Raw genomic sequence first — 20997 nt, 5'->3', positions numbered from 1 at the left:
AAGGTTTTGAACACATAATGGTAGGGGATATTAAATATGTCTGACATGTTCTACGCGTACACTTTTTATTCTCATCAGTAGTAGTTACTTTATGGCTATGTCCTTCTGTATATAGCTATCTTGCAAGGGTTCAGGCTTCACTCACAGCCTGAGTTGCAAACATAATGGTTATCTTCCTCCAGCGTAACATATAGCAGTCTGAAATTAAACAAGTCCTTCATCTATTCATTCACACATATAAATGATATTTTTAATAGCTTTCATTCCAAACACACAACAAGGATCCTGGTGCTGCTGCTGCAGAACCACAGCAACAACAAACTGAAAATCTGTAGCACTTCAATATATAGATCTGTCATTGTATCCAACAATTTGTCTATAAGTCCAGGGAAAAAAAGCATTGAATTAAATTCTACCATAAGCTGACAAGAAGAAAGCATTAATCTTAGAACAAATAAGTTATCTGGATTAATTAATCAATGAGGATAAAGGTCATGAGGGTGGTAATTCTCACCTAAGAAGGAAGAGCTCAGTTAATGCTGTATCTCAGCAGTGCCATCAGCTGCAGGGTCTTACCAGAGGTTCTCAAACCAGGAGAGTCAAGGCTTCAAGTACAGCACCAAAGTCAGTTAATCAGTTAAGGAAGAGTGCAGCTGAGTCTTTATCCTTACCAGCAGAAGGGATACAACCTTTGCAGAAGACTAGAGCCCAAGCTCAGCATGTAAAATCTTCCAGACTATATCAATCAGTTAGGAATAAATTTTTACAATGTATGTCAGGCTTCTAAGAAAAGGTAGCACTTGGGACATGAAACTAGTTTACAGGATATGATCAATAGTTAATGTGCTTGGAACACAAGTTACCTTTTTATTTCTGTTCATAGGGCAGCTAGTGTGACAGTGCTTTTTAATGGCCTAAGGAACTATTTCTAAAAACAATAGAACAAATCCCATTCACTCATGGGAATAGCAATATATACAATATAATCTGAAGTCAAACTTTCAGTAAAAATAAGAGACACAGAGAAGTTTTGTTTATTCAGAAAACAATTCAATATGAAAACAAGTAAACCATCAGTAGTTAAAAACAGAAACAAAGTGCCTTTCAATTTTTAAAAATCATATTAATTGTCCTGCTTTTCATTTGAAAGACTCCCTAAAGGAAGGGGATTTAAATAAATCTCCTTATATTCAATTATTTAGTAATGAAAAAATTCCGAATGCCATTATGTAATAGTTGCATATTTGTTTTAAACATTAATACAAATTTATCATTAGTCTTAATGCAAAATAGGTAAAGACACATTACTATACATTTTTAGCAATTAGCATATTTGGGGAACGCTTACATTTCCTTCTTCAAATCTTGATTTTTTTTTCCCATTTTACAAATACAAAATAAAATAAGGTTATTTTCTTCTGATTTGCCAGTTAAAGTACATCCTCAGGTGTTTAGACAGTGTTGGAGTTCAAAGGGCCCATATGAATTCCATGATAAGGAATGTAATCAAATGCACATATTTATTATTCAGAATTTGAAGTTACTGGTAGAAAAGCATCCATTTAAAGTGCATTACATCAGTATATGTCTCATTTACATGATGTTATAGACATTAGAAGTGAATGTTTGGCTGTAGATCCTGGCATATGCCACATCTCTCAAGTCATCTCTGGGCTAATTTAAAACCATTCCACAGGGTGTAAAAAAATGGTCATTTTTTTCCTCAGTCACCTTTGTTATGCTGCTTCACCCATTAGGAAAAGTTGTAGACATGATCCAGTTGGAAGAGTTCATTCCAAAAGACAGAGGTCCATAGCAATTCAATTTCTGGGAGACTTAATTCCCTCTGTACCCATATGCTCTGAAAACATTGATTTTCCAAACAGTATTCTCAAAATATAATTTTCATCATCATTCACCATCAGAACATGATAACAGAATAAAATCATTTACACACAAATTGTTTCTGAACTGTTTGTATAACCATAGACTCCTATACAATTTTAAACACATATGATGCTCTTAAAATGCATAGGTGAATAAAGTGCCATCTTGATTAAAAAACAGACAAGAATAAAATTTCCACAACTTAGATTCCAAATAACATCAGTCTAAGAAGAACATTGATCTTAATTAGCATTCCCAGAGCTCAGAACTCAAGAAGAATATTTTATGTGATATTTTTTCTACATGCTTACATCGCTGCTTGCATCCTTTAATTGTAAATATGAATGTAAAACTGGTATTGGGTACAGTTCAGAATTAAAATTCTTAATCATGTATTCTTGCCTTAAAAATCAGGGACTAAAATTCCACCATTAGGGAAAAACTTCTTATCACAGGCTTTTCTCAGATAAATCTTATTAAGAACTCTGATTGTATCAAGGATCAAGCTATCAAATATTCTTTCAGTCATTCTCATCTTCACAGTTAATTCGTCATCATCATAGTAAGTCCACTGAGGTTCTTCTTTGCGGAGCTCCTGAATCTAAAATACAACATGGATATGAATGTTTACTTGAAGAACAAGAGCATGGTCAGTTCTAAGAGGCAATAAGAAGCTGTGCCTAATCTGACAATTTATGTATGCAAAATCCACTCAAACCACTCATAAAAAATGAAAATACTGGGTTATTATTGCAAGTGTAACAAAAAGGAAGACAATAACTCAAATTTCTTTTTCTTTTCTTTTTTTTTTTTTTTTTTAAAAAGTAAACATGGTTCTCATAAAAACATGAAAATTTCTAGTTTAAACCTAAAGTAAACAAATGTCTATCTGGATGTCTGCTTACCAGAATAAGGTCCACTCTGTCTCTTTCACAGTTTCCATACTTGGTCATATTAAGAATTTTTCTTTTCATTTCTAAGTCATTCTTTTCCAGGTTCATTATTTTAATAACTTCACCCTGAACAAATGCCTACAAAATAAAAGAGGCTGAAAAGAATTGTTCTCATTGGAAACCTATCATTGTGAAGCTTGCAAATGAGTGACAGGGGCTAATGTCAAGATCCAGTTTCCAATCTAGAAACACCCTGGTGTTTGGGGAACAGAACTAGATGTAGCTAAGTAGTACTGACCAACCAATACATTTTAAACATAAGATTACTTTAGAGGTTACACCTAAGATCATCATAACCACAGATATTTTTAGAAGTCCATTCCTCTACAGAACTCCATGCACTTGGAATACTTAGCCTAACAAATCAGCTCAGTCTGTATTTATTCAGGCATTTCAGATCAATGCTGTTTTCTTCTCTGATCACCTCAGTTGTAATGCTATCGCCCTCCCAATGTCTTTGCCATTGTGTCATTGCAATGTCTGCTCCCTTCACCGACTCTTACTGTGGTGCACTTTGCATTTCCAGAATTTACCTTGACCTCATTGACATCTGCATTTCTGCAATGACATCTGGAACAGTGAGATCCCAAATTTTCTTTTAACCATGGAAGTCTATTTGGATTTGCAGTTACTTGATATTCGGTACATAGCACCTCACGAGTCAAATCAAATATAACCTGTAACAACCAAAACAGTACCAAACTGAGTACCGACTCTGATACCCTTTCAAAAGTTTTTATTTTTCATTGAACAGTAAGAAAGGCTGCTGACAATATTTGGTCTTACGAAAGAAGAGCTCTAGCAAAAGGCTTGCATCACAGCAAGGATATCTGTCCTACTAAAATTATTTCGCAGTTGATTAAAAGCAGCAATATATTTTGCAATAACTCTTTCAGTGTTCCTTTACTATATTTAGTATTAGCAGCTAGAATAATAGTAAGCAGTAGCTAATATGATTCAGGCTACAGAATACCAGAAAAAAAATTAGTAACCGTTTTTAAAATACCTGATTATACATCCTCTTGCTTTCTGTTTCCAAATGATTCCCTGAGAAGTCATTACATTCAAAATGCTTTGGCACACTAATTCTCTTGAAATTTGAATATATGTTTTCTGGAGTCCATAATTCTTCTACAGCAGATGCAGATAATTTTTTAACATATGAACTGTAATGTGGTACCACAAGAGGAACCTCCACAGTTTTTTTCCAAGGAGCTGAGTGCCATCGATCCAATTTGTACAAGTACTGCTTTTGTGTTTGTCTTTCTAGGGCATGTCCATCAGAATTAGGCTGATCAAAATCTTCAGAGCTTCCAAAAACACCCGCATCAAGGATTTTTATAAGGAACTTCAGTAAGGAGAAAAAGAAAAAACAGGTGACATACCCCATATTTTTTCCACAATTTTAGAGGTATTGAAATTAGCAAATTATTTAAGGTTGCACTTAAAACTAAGGAATCAGATTCTTTTACTCATGGGCTCAAAACAACTGGGCAACAGAAATGCTTGCCTGTGTAGACCCAATTTCAGGCTGAACACTCAGACAAACTTTGACTCTACTTACAGGCAAAGTGGTTGGAGAAGTCTCTGAAGATGAATGAAATATCTTGTCTGCTTTTGCTCCATGTTTTCTTTTAATCTTCTTATATTCTTTAACTGCATCATCTACAAATTTAGTCACAATTCTTTCTGCTACTGTGTGACAACCATGAATGCTAAGCATGTTGAAGTCACACAGTAAAACATCAGAAACCTTTGCTGATTGCTCAGATAAGCTAGCAACTGAATTTTCTTTGACGAGAAACTGTTTCAGATTGTCTTCTTGTCCTAGGCCTTTGCCATAATTCATAATGTCTTTTTCAAAGGCACTTTTATATTTGTGTTGATCTGTTTCAACAAATGCAATTAATGTGTCAAACAGAAGTTTATCGAGTTCACCTGTGGTATCATCAGCAAGTATATTTCTTTTCTGATCCTCTAACAAGCAACAAATACTTTTGCTTGTATTTACCCCATCTCTGCTGCTGATCTTATTTTTCTTTAGAAGCACATCTGCAAGCATGCCTTGTTTTATTTGGGTAACTTCTGTTTTTTCTTTATCTGACCCCAAGCACATTAAGTTATTTTGACAAAGGAATTCATTACACTTACACTGGTCAGAATGTGTGAACTTCTGACCTTTTCCAGGCAGCAAGGCAACGTGTAACCTAGACTGGTTTTCTGGCATTTCTGATCCTCCTGCGCTTTTTGTGTCTTTAGTGTTCTGTTTTGTTACCCCTGTGCCCTGTTCATCAGCTTCAGGGTATTTGCAGTCTCTTTTGAAGGATTCATCATCATAGGAGGAGTCTGAGTCTTCATGCCCAGCGTTACTGGAACCATTGTTGTTATCCTCCAAGAGGTGTGAAATCTCATTAGGTCTGACAAAGATACCACAGCGCTGAGCACACTCGAAATACTTCACCCCTTTGTAAGTTCCAGCATGATCACCTTCAGCTTTGTCAAGTGCAACACCCGCCCAATGGCCACAGTCAAAACAAGTCCGGCCTTTGAACATGAGGGTTCCAGGCTGGGTCTGCTTTACTAACACTCTGTCCCCAATTTCAAACGATGATAATGGGTCATCAGCATCCTCTTCAGCTTTGAGTAGTGTTAAGTATGTTCCGCATTGTTTCATCATGGAATCAGGATTTTTACTGGCCTGACCAGAAGAAATGGGATTTGACACAGGCAGACATTCCAAATACTGTAAAGGTGTCTCATGTTCTCCTTCTCGGTATTCTGATAGTTCTTGTGCAAAGGAGGACTTATCTTCTTTAACTAAAGATTGTTCTGAGACATTCCTAACCTGCCTTGAAAAAACATCAGTTGGCTCTCGACTGAGCAGGGGAAATTCTTCAGGCATGATGTTATCAAGTAATGGGGGTAATGCATCCGTTCGCAGTGATATATCTTCATCCATACACTGTCTAGTCTCTGAGACTGTCATTTGTTCTGGTGGAGATGGGAAATCATCCATACTAAAGCTAGAATCATCATTTTTCATTGCATTTACACCTAAAGGGGGAGGAGGAAGATCTTCACTTGGAAATGACAAATCCTTTTTATTAGAGGATGGCAAGTCAGCACTTCCATAGGACAGCACTTCATCAACAGGAGACAGTATTTCTGACAAGGTGTCCTCATCAGCTAGAGGGAGGCCCTCATCACTAATAAAAATTGTATCATCTTCACCTTTGGAAGAGCACTTCTCAGCTTGAAACAGTTGCTTTTTTGAGGAGTTGGAAGAAAAATCCTTCCCCAATTCCTTTGCGTCTTGCCTTTCAGTTTTTGAGTGATTTTGATTTCCTGGGGCCACCCTTTGCAAAGACTCAAACAAGTAGGCTTCTGTATGTACTTCCTCAGAAATTCCTTGCACAGACATGGGCAGAGATACAATCTTATCAAGTTTTCTGGATGCAAGGCTCTCATTCAAAAGCTGTGCGTGATTATTTTGCACTGCTGCATTTCTGGAAGACAGACATGCTACTAATTTACCATTTGTAATACCTTTGTCAGGGGGAAAAGAGACTGTGCTACTGAACTGGTCAGTAGCCAAGTCTAGATGTTCCAAAGAATCCATCAGAATAAGCTGCTTTTGCTCTCTGCTGTGATCCATGAATAAACTGTTAATTCCACCATCCTTTTTCACTCTGCTAGTTCTGGAAGTAGGCTCCTGCTGTTCATAGATCTTAAGGAGGTAAACACCATCACTGCCCAAAGAGCTGGCAGCTGCATCTTTTGAGTTTTCTGAGGCTTCCAAACTTGGCTTATCCATTTCCTTGGCTGGTTTTTCAAACTGGAGGGGATCCAGTGGCTTTGTTTTGAGGGTATTTGCCTTGTCTGTGGGAAGGAAAGAAAGCAAATGATCAGGACACCCATGATCTGAAGCCTCTCCAGGACATTTCTGGGAGTTCTGAGAGAGTAAAGAAATCTTACTGCTGTTGTCCTCTTTGGGTGCTTCATGTTCATTACATTTGTCACTGCGTAATGTTTCTTTTCCAATAATTACTGCTATTGGCATCTCTTTTGAAGTGCTAGAAAATGCATCATTGTTATCACAGATAAACTCTTCTGCGATACTGACATCTGTGTCCTTTCCATTTTTCACCTCTAATTCAGAGTCTGAGATAGAGCCTTCAGAGATGTCAATCCAAACTGCAGACACTTTCTGAAATTCTGAGAGAGAAGAGTCTGATTTGGCACTTTCACATCTTGGAGAGAAGTCGTTTGACTTGGGCGATGACTCAGCAGGATCTAATCCTTTGCAAAACACTTTTAAAGTTAGTTCTTCATCAGAAGCTTCATGAGAATTATGGTTCAAAGGCTTCAAACATGGACTTCCATCCACGTGATGGATCTCACAAGGGAAAGATGCTTCCATTTCTTTAACTGGAGCATCTAAAAAATAATTTCAGAGAAGTATTTGATAGAAGTGCTGATAGTTAACTTCTGATTCAAATCTGGTAATCCTCAGCAGTGAATTGCATTCAAAAGTCAGCAGTGTTAAATGCTGAGTCAACTTGAAGATTGTTTTTAATATCAAATCATACAAAAAATAAATAAGACATCAAATAAAGAAAGATGAAGAAATCATTAACTTAGTAAACAAGCTAATACAGTAGTGTCCAAGGTAGTTGATAAGAAAGGTTTGAATGTAGGGCGTACATTAAGATCTTTATTATTTTAGCCCAAAGAGCAACTTCACTGCCTGGTACAGGCAGCAGACTAATATCCTCTATGAACAACTCCAAGAAGAATTATTACTCAGATTATAAAGTAAGTAAATGTAGAAGGCATGTTGGGGAAAAGCACTTCCTACCTTCTGAAGACAGAATTTCAGAAGGTGCTTTTTCATTCATATGCACAACTTCTGCTTTTCTCTCGGAGTCTGTGCTAACCCTGAAAACACCACATTGTAATTAGGTTAAAACTGAAGTTATGAAGTGAAGGCACTCAGTGGCATTCAAGAACGTTGGTGTAGAACATCAAATTTCTTTGGAGCATAATGCAAAATGCTTTGTTTTTAGCTCTTACTGCTGATGCTTTCTGTCTAGCCCAGTCTTCTGAAAAGAAGACTTTTTTTTCCAAGTTGATTTCAACATACCTTCAACTGACTCCAAAAAATTAGACATCCGAAGAAAAATTGGCAGCCAATATTTGATTAACATGGCATGTATTAAATAATATTAGTTTGTGAGAGCTTCCCCCCCCCACCTCCCCTTTTTATTTTTATAAGGTTTTACAAGACAAAATAAGTCCCAGGTTAAGGTCATTATAGCCTGCCTCCCCCCTTTCCACAACAGAACCGACTGTGGGCATTAAATGCAAACAAGGCAACATTTGACACATCGACAAGAAGCAGAATGTACGGCAGGTGGTCTTGACCTTGACAGATCTAGTACCTCTGCTGCTCCTGTGGTGAGTTTTCCTTCCTTAACTGCGTTTTCACTACCGTAGCTTCATTGGAAATCAGTGCTGACCTTCTTTCATTATCTTCAGTGTCAAAAGAAGGATCTTTCTTCTGTGTCTGAGTCTGAAGAGACTATGATCAAGAATCACTAAGTATGCAGGAAAACTGAAGAATGCCAATGAATTGCTATTGAAATTCCCCCAGATTTAAGGGCAATATTTTAGCTCAGTACAACAAAACCTCATACAGCTTCAGCTTCTCAATGTGCAAGCTGAGTCCCAAGTGTAATATCTCCATGACAGCCAACACTGAGGATTTCTTCTGATGAAAATTTAGGTGAGAAAAACAGTTAAGATAAAACTATAAGCTTGCTGCATACCTGAAACGGACAGGAGCCCTGCTCTTCTCTTGGAGTTCTGTGACTTCTCTGCTCCCCATGTACTTTCTCCACTGTCAGAGAATCATTCTCTTGATCTTCTATTAAGGATGGTGCATCATCACCTGAAACACAGGTTACTCAGCACAGAAGGCAAATACAAGGTTCTCCATCACCTCAGTCACACTAAGTGCCACGACTAAAACAATATAAGGCTTGCTACTAGAGTTCATGTCACCTCTGCACTCACACTCTAGGTTATGAAAGAGCATGAGACTCCTGCCAAATACAAAAATAAAGTCAAAACACTAACGGTGAAATTGTAATCCACTGAAATCCATGGGAAGCTCTCTCTTTACCTGAGGGACAAGTTTTATATCAGACAGTTTGCTGTCCACATGCTAAGAGCAAGGCTTGAGAATCCAGTAAGTGTGCAGCCTCTGCAGAACTTTTATCATCAAGACCATTTTTACTAACTCTTAGTTACAGACTAAGTCAGTCTCACTCACTATGGTATCTAGGAGTAGATGCAGAAAAGTAGCTAATTAGAAAAACAAAAATATGAAATATTACCACAAAATGCAAGTATTTAATAATACAGAGATTATGCATACCCAAAACTCTATAAATTGTATAACTGGCTCATATATAACAACCAGTTTTATTTTTATATGTTGTACTGAGAGCAAGAAATATGAACTGAGAATAAAACCTGGAAACAAAAATAACTGCAGCATGCGCTGTTGAAGTCTATATTCAACTGATCTATGTTCTTTTAAAGTGAACACCCTTAAATTATTTAAAAAATGCCTCAAAAGAAAGTAAATTGTTAATGACACAATCAGAATAAGTTATGATTTTGTTCTGAGGAAGCAGTGTAATCATATCTCATAATAAACGTTAGAGAGATCTCCACCATCTTACCTAGCAGTGATTTATACTTTAGGTATAGTGAGCAAGACACTTCAGTAATAAATGAGAAGATTGTCTCTCTTTCTGTCTGGATTAAAGTTTGATTGAAGTGGTTGAAACAGATTGGACATAATAGCATTAAATATGATTTACCTGTTTCTTGAGGAATATTTTCTGTCTGAGCCTGACATAAGTTACACAATGTAGTAAGCATCCCCAAGTTTTTCACTGTAAACTTGCTGAAACATGGATTAATATCTTCATTATCTTTAGGTTCTATCTTTGCATTTGAAACAAATGCCTTTTCCTTCAGCACAGATTCCTAGAGCGTAAATATGCAAGAGATAGAATTAACATCCTAAGGAAAAGGGACTTTGCTCTTAGCAGACTGGCACAGAGATCAGAGATTAAATCTACTTTTGCACTAGTCTTCATCTAAATGTCAGTTTATACAGGCTCAAAATATAAGTGTGTATACATGTACACTCTCTTTAGGGTAGTGTCACTGACGTAGGAAATAGGAAAGGAACTAGTCTCTGCAACTGTGAAGGACAGCTGATAGTTTATTGCTTCAAGAGCAGGAGGTTTAGTTTCTCCTGGTGCAGCACAACACTGAGCAGCAAGAGATGGCTTAAGCATGTCATCACCAGTTAACAACGTGAAGAAAAGGGAAGAAGCAGGAAAGCGATAGTAAGTCAGCCCATGTGAAAAATTAAGTGTTTAGCTGAAGCATCTTGTGCTGGTCCTGTCTTAAGGCAGGTATAACCTGGGACACCATTACTTTAAGCAGAAGTGGAATTCCAGAGGTGATTTTTCTTACCGGAATCACACACTTTCTGCCTTCTATTGTAGTGGATGTGGCTATAGCTTCATCTGTTCCAGCTGAATTTACACGTTCCAGATGTAATAAAATGTGATCCTGAGCATTAAGTTCTGAAAGGTTACAGCATGAAGTTACAATATTTGAAGATTTGCATTTTTTCCCCCATGAGTAAATTGACTATCATCTTTTGTCAAAGTCAAAAATGCTTATATAAAATGTTTATAGTTTGAATAATTTTATTTTTGCCCTACACATTCCTTGTCACTCCAACAGAAGCTGAAAGGAGCAACGACCTTATTAATCTAATCATCACCTTTCTTATCTTCTCCTTACATAATAGGAACTATAATGCCCACTTCCAGATATTTCTACACATGCTTTTTTCATCTGTGCACAGATACCTCAATGAGACAATTACCTCAAGTACCTCAACGAGACAATTTAGACCTTTGTTACACCTGCTTGCTAATCCTGAATAGATCCTGGTACCAAAACCCACACTGGAGGTGACCAAGAAACAGATTAGCATCACAAGTTCTCTCTCATAGGCTAATCAGCTTGACAGTCCTCAACTCATTTGAGCTGCTCCAGAAAACAGCTGAGATTTCAACTTTGTTCTAAGTTCACAGTTGACTACAGAAGTCTTCTCAGAAGTCTTTTATGTTGGGTACCTGTGGTTTTGCAGTTTTTAATCATGAAGACCAAGCCTGTGGTTTGACTGGTGGCATCACACACTTCCCTGGTCACTCTTCCAGACACATCAGGACCTTGCAGGACAAGGGACTGCTCCAAACTTGGGGAATCCTCTGCCCATTTCTGATGTTGTACCGGTGTTTTCTTGTTCTCAGTAGAAAAGCTGTAGACAGTTAGACAAGGAATTAACGATTGGGAGTTGTTTTCATGTTCTCTTGTTAATCATGACAAATCTATGCAAAGTCAATAAAGGTATGAATTAAATGATTCTGGTAGCCCTTGACAGTAACTGTAGAGTGTTTACATGTGCATAAGTTTATAAAACAGCAAATTATTTCTCTGTTCTCCTCCATCTCACAATACACTATTTTATAAAGCCGGGTATCTTGTCTTTATAGACAAGAATAGGAAAAGACCAAAAAAAAAAAAGTCATTGGCACTGAAAAAGCAAAAATAGTCATACTCTGAACCTGAATGATGCTAGCTTGTCTATTTATAATAACAATTGCAAGCTCTGTATTCCTTGTTTGTAGTATTTAATATCTATTAATGAAACTCCAAACCAGCAGCTTTTCCTGCATGTTGGCAATTTATTTATTGTTTTGGTTCACTTTTATTTTACAAGCATCTCCCAACCCCTTCCATTCCCTTACAGCCCTGCTTATTAACTGCCTTCTTGATCAGTGTAAAATATTAACATACCCACACTGGTGGATAGATGGCATAATTATCACTCTACACAGGAAACAGATCTATATGTAATAACACAGCAGCCAGAGTTTGGGTGCATTGAGCTCCGCCAGGCCCTGTCTGCTCTAGACTTCCTCTAATATTCACTGTTCTCCTATGAGTAGGCTTGTCAATAATAAGAAGTGAAAGCACAGCCAAGAAACCTTTTAAAGATTCTTGTGACTTATAATCAATAACACCATGAATTATAGATCAGTTCCATGCAGGGATTTATTTGAAAGCCTTTCCCTGTGGGGAACTTAAGTAAATGCACAGCCCTGACTCACCAGTCTGCAAAGGGTCTGGGTAATACTGAATGAAAGGAGTTTTTAATTCATGTAGATATATATTTGACTTCAATTGTGTCTCTTTCTGTAATATGTTTGTTCATCTGAGCTTGTTTTGGACAACTGCTGTTTTGAGCAGCGTGCATACTGCTGGATCCTCATCTGCACTGCTCAGCACCTCCTGCTCAAGGTGAAGCAAATTGGGATGTTGGGGATACAGCATCTGGGGAAGGGGAGTCCAATGATTTCTCAGAACATGACACCTCTAAGCTTCAATTTAAACATAAAATTAAGCCCCAAGTAGTACAAGAGCTTCCCGTGATTAAATCCCAAGTGGAACACAAACCTGCCCGTAAGGGGTTAAGTGATACATAGGCTTAGAGCCAGCAGATGACAAAGGAGTGAATTTCACCAATTAAATCAATACATTTCTACTCATTTCATATGGGTATTTTGAAGTTTAATTAACATATAGTTGCAAAGTGCTTCAGGTTTGTAGTTAAAAGCCATCATGGAAGTGTGAGTTATCATTAAATGTTGTATGGCATCATTAAAAAATATCCAGGTTATTAATGCTATGTAAATTAACTGGCCTAGGTCTGATGTCAAAGCTACATTTGTTCCTAATATTACAGTGGTAGGTCCCAGTCCCACAGACTTAAACACTGCTTAACAGTTCATACTATAGAGAATCCTAGTGAAATGTCATACCTATGCGCACAAAAATGCAGCTTAAAAATGAATATGTAAAGCCTGCAAAGCTTTCTCAAAGCATGGAGGATTGTGACATTGAATGCAAGAGTACGGAGACATTCTAATGAAAGCACAATGGCCTGGAGAACAAATATTGCTCAACCTTTTACACACAGAATTAAAGTTTATTACCTAGTACAGCCCTTTCCACTCCTTCTCATGTGCAGTCAGTTTATGATGGCAGATCAACATGGCTTTTTTGTGCATGAAACAGGCTTGTTGAATTTGTAATGATAAATCCAAACCACAGTACTACATAATTACATGTGTATATATACTCTCCAAAATTCAGGCTCAGATTTTTCATGTTCTATTGAAGGAGCTAGTGTTTGTGATATAAAACAGAACTGAGATCATAATGCAGCTGCCTTTGTAACACCAGGAAGGAGTATAGGAGGGGCACGTGTGAACATTAGAAGGTTAGAAGGAATCACTGATTTAGCCCAGATGTCCTGTTTATAATGACTCAAATACCTTTCCTGTAAAATCCAAAATTTCAGTTAAGACACTTTCCCCCCCCCATGCACAGAAGAGCACAATCTTCCTAAAGGGTAGAAAAATCTGAAAAAAATACACTTGTTCTTACTGATAATATGGAAATGGTAAATGTATTCTACCTGAACAGTTTAGCAAGTGGTAGGTAGAGGATCTCCAGGTATGGATCCAGATTTAAATTTACTTGGTGCTGTTCACATACCTTGCAATAAGCTGGTACCTGCCCCAAGGAGCTTACTGTTTTAGACATGAGATGGTGGATTGGACAGGTAGAGGACGCCGATCAATGAGACAGTATCGGTCAGAATGTTAAGTAGCGATCTTGATGCATCAATTGCTTGACCACAGAGGTTTTCAAAACTTGTCATTATAAAACTCCCTCTTGGGAGCATTTAAAGCTCACACAATTATCTAGGCTATAACTGCTTCTGTCTTCTCTACTGGATTGGTTTTTGTCTTCAGTTATCATTGTGGAAAGGGTTGTACTTACCTATCATAATTCTTGCTTTGTTCATTCCTTAGCTGGGCACAATTCTTTTTATCCCCAGTCATATCAGGCCTTTCTGAGCATGCTGTAGATTCTGCCAAGGAGTTGAACTTTGAGCTCAAAACCTGTCTTGTCTTTGGCTTATTTGCTTCTTCAGTTGCTGGGCTCCTTGTAAGCTAAAAGGAAGAGGATAGTGCGTAAGTTTTCACTTGGGTTCCTTAGTTGCAGTGCCAGTTCTTCTGACTTCAGTTATTATCCATTCAAAAAAAACAAACACACACACACACAAAAAATCTCGTAACAGCCTCATTAAGACAGCAAAAGTAGTCAAAGGGCTATGACTGAGTTTAGTGGTAACAACCTTAGGTGAGAATTGAATGTTTTGAAAGCGTTGAAGTACCACTGCAGATCCAGGTAAGAACCTCTTATGTAAGAATCATTGTCTTAGATTCCATTGAAATAATGAAAAACGTAATCCTTATGAGACTAAGGCCAGAAATTCTGTGTGTTTCAGTCTGAGGAAGGGCTAACCCTACAACTAAAAGCTATCACTTCTAAAGTGACTTAACCTTTTTCTTCCCAGTCAAATTATGCAGCTCTTCCTGGAGCTGTGCTGTTGAATGCTGCATCATTAAGATTTCTCTCTGCTGCTTTAGTAAAAGCTTCCTTTCTTGATGGGCTGCCCTGTAGAGATTTTGCAGGTGCTGTATTTCTACCTAAACAAAACAGAAAAAGGAAGGAGTGTAAGAGCAAAGATAGTAGAAAAGAGATATACTTAAAAAAAACATGTCTAATATTCATTAACATAAGGCAATACTACTCTTACAGCATCCAGAGAATTCAACATGCAGGTTATTTTTTGTTTATAACAGGATTTTTGTGCTTTTATTTTTCACTAATGCTGACTGAGAGATAGGGTGTCTCTGAGAGGTGAGACCTTTGGAAATGAAGTACCTTCAGGTCACTTGTGGTACCCTGTTTGCAAAGGAATTCCTTGAAGCAAAAGAGAGGCTTGTAGTACACAAGGAGTGTAACAAAAGTCTGTTTACTAAGTGTAATTATGAGCCCAGCATTCCTTACGGTCAGGAAAGCAGACTATAAAATTAGCTTGCAAATTAAATTAATACATTTCAACAGCAGAAGCGTAAATCTACAGAAATCAGTGAAATCCTGAATACATCTCATGCTGTTTGTTACGGCACAAACAGAAATATACACAATTACATTGGAGTAGTGCAAAAAAAAAAAAAAAAAAAAAGTTTTTCTCCCCTGAGAGACTTACTGAATGCAGGAAACAGAACAATAACACTAGTGACCTTTTCTCTTAAAAAAAAAAAGAAAAAGTTTGCTCCAGCAGCTCCAGCCACCTCCCCAGCGTTGCACCCTTCCACCACACACAAGAGGAAGCCTGGCTCCTCTTGCTGTAGTGTTACCTGCTCCTGTTCCAGCTCTGTTAAAATTTTGTGCTGCTTCTCAGCCACAGCAGAGGCTCCCTTACTATCCTGCAGGCTTTCCAGGCAGCTGAAAACCAGAGAAAGACAGGTATCAGAGTTAGATCATATATTGCCGTGAGCATAAGTCTTGAAAAAACAAAGGGACAGGAGCAAAGCTTCTCTCTAAACAGCCACGAAGCAGCAGTAGCCATGGAAGGCTCTGCAGCAGTTCTGCTGGGCTTTGAGGACACCCAGGGCCACCCAGCCTGGAACTATCCTGAGGTGTTTGGGGCCTCCTCGGGACATCCAGTGCAGGGTACCAACTGGTGAGGGTCCCCAGCAGGGCCTCAGCCCACCTGGTGGGCTCTGCCCTCAGCCCCAGTGGGCTTCACCCGTCACTGAGGGATGCCTCACACCACACCTGAGGGAGGCTGCAGCAGCCATTTCTTCCACAGTCTGAAAGGAAGACTGCACAAGCTCCTCTCCTTAAGAGAGAGGATTTTGTACTTGCTCCTTTCCCCCAAAACTAGTCAGTGTCCAGCTGCTCCCCCATGGACCCGTCCCCTCACAGAGACCCCAGGGCAGGCTTGTGGTGACCTGCCCCCGGCCTCACCGCTTCTGGTGGCCCAGCCAGGCCAGCTCAGCCCTGGCTTTTGCCCGGAGAGCTTTTCTGCGGAGCTTGAGGAGGGCAGCCTGGTGTCGAGCTCGCAGCTCCTCTCCCCTCAGACACTGCTCTGCCATGGCCAGGCTGAAGTGGCGGAAGGTGCTGGAGCTTCCATAGTGCCGGCCGACCTCACTCCACTGGGGACAGACAGAGCAGAGTACCACAGTGACTGGAGAACTGCTGTGCGAGTGGCAGAACAAACAAAAAATAAGAACTAGGAACGTCCTGCAGGCCAGCAGCAGAGCTGGGGTTACCTGGCTGTCCAAGCTGGCCTGGTCACTGCTCTCTGCAGAGCCATCTGCTGCACCAGGCTCCCCATGGGAAGCATTTCCTAGAGGTGACGACAGATTCGAGGCTTGGTGGATGTGCAGCAGCTCCCCATCCTCTGCCGGCAGGGATCCTAAGGAGAGGAAGATTTAAAATCACTAAGTAAAACATTTCTCTAACAAAAGGACCAAATGGAGTGATGTGTCTTGTTTCTAAAAATGAATGTTTGGGCATAAAAAAGTGAAGGTTAGAGCTATATGATGCTAATATACTCTCCACAAGAAACTGTTCACACAGTACATGAGTTAGCATCCCTTTGTGAACGCAAGCAGTCTCTGCAGAGACTCAGCGGCCAGGCTTATTCTTGTGCTGCCTTCAAGAATTTCGAGGTCAGTTTGGAAGTTAACAAAATTTGTAATTAAGTGCTGAAGCCCCTGGATGCTATGCTATGTCTTAATTAAGGCTGAAGGGCGTTTGTTTACTCAGAACCACCAAATCCCTTAAATCAGAGTTCACCTTCTTGGAGGGTTGAGCAATGCAAATCCCTTCCTCCTGGAGATTTTCTTTGTTCCACTGCTTTGGGATCCACCAGATTGTGATCTCTTTCCATATTCAATTCAGACAGTTTCAGTGAATGCATCTCTTCATTACTGAAGGTAGGAAAGAAAAGTAATTTTTTCTTATTGCAGTCAGAGATTCAATTTCAACCCTTAGCTTTCATAGAAAAGTCCTCTGGAGGCTGAATATTTTATAAACCAGCATGGTGCTTATTTTTATGCACAAACTAAACCACCTGAGTGCCTCGCTGCCTACTGCACTCTACCTGCCAGATGCGTTGTCACCTTCAGACTGGGATCCTGTCCATGTTTGCTCTGCGCGGTCCAGTTTTGGCACAGAAGAATAACTGCCTTTGGAGCTACTGCACAGCTGCAAAAACAGAAGTTGTCCGTAGACCTGAATGATGTGTTTGGAAGGCAGACCTCCCCCCCCCACCCCCCCAGTCCTCTTAGATACAGATGTTTTCATAAATAATGCTCATAGTTCCTAAAGAACTGGAGTAACTAATGAGATGGATACTACTCACAGTGAAATAACTGCGTGGGCATAGGGAAGAAAGGTGGTGTAACAGCTCACAAAATGTTTCTTATTTAGAGCTCTGCTCATGGGAGTTGGGGTACTGTGCCCATCCCAAGGGCTTTGAAAAATAAATAAAAATACAGAGATCGCTTCTGTCTGAGCTGTTCAAACAGATCGAGAGAATTCATTGAGCTGAAGTATCTTCCAAAGCAAGTGTTCACAATTATGTAAGAGAGCTTGGAATTGCAGATGAGGCCTGAGCTTATGTTTATGGATGTGGAGCTAAATTTTTATTCTAACAAATAGTCGCTGAAGTCCATCAGTTTCTACAGGACTTCAGAACCCAGTGCAGAAAGGTAAACAATTAATAAACAGCATGGTGTTTTTTTCCTGAAATTATAACTTTTGGTTATGATTAGCATCTCACTATGCTCTCATGCGTAAACAAACATTGCAGTAGTTATCTCCCGAGGGCTTAAAACCCCTTCTCTTGATTTTACAAAAAACAACAGCTGCAGTATAAGTAATTTCAGAACCACAATCCAAATAACAGCCTAAGGGACTTTGTTACCTGAGAGATGTGGGTGCTTCTGAAAAACGTTACCCTGATCTACATTCCTTACCAGTTAGAAAATTTGGTTAAGGGACTCCAAGTGAGATAAAAAACAGAATGAAACATAGAGATCAGGGGAATGTTTTGCTGAATTCAGAAGCAATGATACACAAACTGAATTAATTTACCTTTAAATTGTCTTGAAGGATGTCACTCAAGAACCTCTGGCTTTCTTGAACCTCTCGCTTTGCTTTCTCACTCAGCACAGTAAGTTGCTGCTTCTGCTGGAGCTGATGGGCCTGCATTAGGAAATAGCATGCTATAAATGATATTTTAACTGAGCCACATGATTCCTCAGAGCTGGGTCCCCAGGGGCTGCAAACTCCAGAAGAAGGCAGCACAGGTACCATGCCACCAACTCCTGTTGCACCCTGCTGCCTTTAGAAGGCAGTCTAAATGCTTCTTTAGCTAGAGCAAAATAACCCATTCTTGCACACCAGAACTAATACGTGATTTACAAGTGGTGAATTAAGGTCAGCACCTCCCCCCGCAGGTACATGGGTTTTATGAACCTGTTGCAGAACCAGCTGATGCCAACTGATTGTAGCCTAATCACACCTGGGTCTGGTGGTTGCTAGCACCATTTATTTATTTATTTATTTATTTATTTATTTATTTATTTATTTATTTATTTATTTATCCTGTGATAGCAGCCCTGGCATTGCTCTTTGCATAGGTTGCTTACTGTACCTTCAGTCTGTGAGCCAGCAGGAGGGAGGTGTGTCTCAAATTGTCCAGATGGCTCCAGTGTTTCTCCTCCAGTTCTGCACAGTTAGGGTTTCCTGTACCTGCAGAAGCTTAGAAAATAGATGTTAACAGTCACCCATTTCTTAAAAAACAAAACAAAACATGTGTTCCATTTGATAGGTACCAGCTGAACAAAGTATCAGAGGTTACTAGAGGGAGGCAGTGGAAGCAGATTCTTTCAGATTCTAGTGGGATGTTGTCCTCAAACTGCATTTCTGTGCTCTCCAAGTCCATGGAGATTTAAGGATTTGCTAAGTATTTTGCTGGGAGGGATGGCTTGCTGGGTCACAAATGAGGCTGGCACACCCTGTAAATAATTTAACAGCATCGTGATATTTTCAGTGGGGTTCCAGGACATCTGATCCTCAACTCTGCTGCATTTCAGACGTGGATGTACTTCTTCAAACGTGCCTGAGTCTTAATACATAGACTTACAGAGGAGATTGCTGAGAGGGGAAGGGGTCTGTGTACATGGCTCCTACCTGCATTTTCCTTTTGAATCCTCCCTGGGCCCGTTTTTGGAGGCCTCCCAAATCTGACATCTGCCTTTTTTCCTGGAATAACTTCTCTGCATGCACTTACAGCTTCTGCCATATCTGAAGGAGGGAATTGTCACTACCTCCAGCCTGACAAGAAATCTGTTAGCATAAACTCCTGTGAGCACTGGGGAGAGGGGAAGGGGTAGGATTTGGAGGGGCCAGCCCCAGGAAGCAGAAGGATGGAGGAGCCGTTCCCTTTCCAAACCACACCCTGGCCTGAAGTCCAGAGGGTACACTATTGCTGCTCTTTTTTCTCCCTGCTCCTCCTCTGCATCATCAGAGTCAGACCCACCAGTTACAGAAGAAGAAAAGCTTCCCAACCTCTCTGGGATCTCTAGCAGCATCCCGCGTGCCCCTCCATCTTGCAGCTTCTCTGCAGACTTGTCTTCTCTCTTTTGTCACAGGGGAGACAAACCCGTGGAAAAAAAGCTTTTGCTTTCAAGTGGGGTAAATATCTCTAGCTCCAGGTGCACCTATTGCACTGCTGCTTCCTTATTGGGACTCTCCTGTCTGTCTTTTACAGTGTAGGTGATGTAATGTTTACCAGTGATATGTTCTTGGCTGCTCTGAGCTTCTCAGATGAATTGCTAAGCTTATGCAAACAGGTTGAGTGTTTACTCTGAGCTGTGACACTGTCAGAGCAACCAGAGTCATAAATGAATTGAAGTGTGGGTCATAAATAGAAATAGGTTTGACTTGGAAACTTCAGATAAAATCTGTAGCCCTATTCAGATTGTCTGAATCCAAATTACCCTATACCCCAGGATAAGCCCACAACATGCAGGGCTTGGTTTTGTTTTAAATACCGAAGGATTCGTAACACGGGGAGGATCAGTGATGTGGACTTCTTTGCATGCCAAAATGCTCTTTATGTTTACAAGGATGTGAGTGAAATAAAATGTTAATGCTTCAAGCCTGATCCAGATTTTCTATTAGAATGTTGCTGCATTTTTATAAACAGCTTGGTTGCGAATTTCACTTCCATCTTAAGAGTGTTTCCAGTTATCAAAGTTTTTTACAATAGGAGGCTTTTCTTAACCCCCCTAAGACTGGGTGAAAATCTCATCTTTTATGTCAGTAATACATATCTCCTGGTTCTGTGTGGTTGTTTGAAAAGGCAAAATCACACGGACTGATTTAGAAATCACATGGCCATTAAAGAGCTTATTCATTAAAAAAATGAATAAAAAATGTTTTTACCCCAATCTTTCCAATTCTGGGGACTGATTCAGACTCCTTAATAGCTACCAGAGATAATTTTGTGAAATGGTATATTTAGGATAATCCTGTGGGTGAAAGTGCCATTGTTTCTACAAGGAAGTTTTATTACTTGTTTTAAGCAATGTAATAAAAAAAAAAAAAAAAGGCAACTGAACAGCTCTTCAATAGGTATACAGATAGCTCATCATTTTCAACAACTAGATGAGGATGTCCCCTTAAATACAAAGAAATAAGGTAACCTTATACAAAAAAAATTACAACCTAAATCTATTGATGCTAAGTTGTCTGAGTAGTTTCATTGCTAACATTTGGGCCATTCTGAAGTACAGGAATCTGTTGCTGTCAGGAAGTATTTTCAATTTGTTCTTCAAACTGAACAATGTTATTGCCATTCTGCTCAAGGACTGACCAATGGTAGTGATCTGAAGGTGAATAAAAAGTTTGTTCTGATCTGTTTTCCCTCCTCTTGAACACAGTTTTCCTGACTGTGGCTATTGCCAGATGCATTTCTTGTGTTGTGACATCCTGCATCAAAGAAAATACCATCTGGCTAAACTTCATGTCCTCTTACCTTATGATGAATGGCATTTTA

At 39.3% G+C, this 20997-nt stretch overlaps 1 protein-coding gene across 3 annotated transcripts in view; it reads right to left on the bottom strand.

Moving 5' to 3' along the window:
• Positions 1-964: 964 nt before the first annotated feature.
• The window catches only part of CCDC187 (coiled-coil domain containing 187), a 31826-nt gene continuing 11793 nt past the window's right edge, over positions 965-20997 (bottom strand). The window contains exons 7-27 of one of the 3 annotated variants that reach the window (XM_082775688.1): positions 18589-18695; positions 18027-18137; positions 17032-17135; positions 16725-16858; positions 16196-16341; positions 15891-16078; positions 15278-15365; positions 14414-14560; positions 13848-14020; positions 11072-11256; positions 10398-10510; positions 9731-9899; positions 8669-8790; positions 8282-8421; positions 7699-7778; positions 6816-7277; positions 4405-6719; positions 3847-4188; positions 3374-3517; positions 2793-2918; positions 965-2488 (exon numbers count right to left, since the gene is read on the bottom strand). In XM_082775688.1, coding sequence (XP_082631814.1) covers positions 2291-2488; positions 2793-2918; positions 3374-3517; positions 3847-4188; positions 4405-6719; positions 6816-7277; positions 7699-7778; positions 8282-8421; positions 8669-8790; positions 9731-9899; positions 10398-10510; positions 11072-11256; positions 13848-14020; positions 14414-14560; positions 15278-15365; positions 15891-16078; positions 16196-16341; positions 16725-16858; positions 17032-17135; positions 18027-18137; positions 18589-18695 — 5594 coding nt within the window. In that variant the 3' untranslated portion in view covers positions 965-2290. Of the gene's footprint in view, positions 2489-2792; positions 2919-3373; positions 3518-3846; positions 4189-4404; positions 7278-7698; positions 7779-8281; positions 8422-8668; positions 8791-9730; positions 9900-10397; positions 10511-11071; positions 11257-13847; positions 14021-14413; positions 14561-15277; positions 15366-15890; positions 16079-16195; positions 16342-16724; positions 16859-17031; positions 17136-18026; positions 18138-18588; positions 18696-20997 lie in introns of those variants that run through there. The other 2 variants (XM_082775687.1, XM_082775689.1) reach the window with 2 other exon arrangements.

Source organism: Aythya marila (genome assembly GCF_965140915.1).
Source record: "Aythya marila genome assembly, chromosome: 19".
In the NCBI taxonomy this organism is placed as follows: domain Eukaryota; kingdom Metazoa; phylum Chordata; class Aves; order Anseriformes; family Anatidae; genus Aythya; species Aythya marila.
Note: the sequence above shows the minus strand (reverse complement) of the source record. Positions and strands in the feature narration are given on the sequence as shown.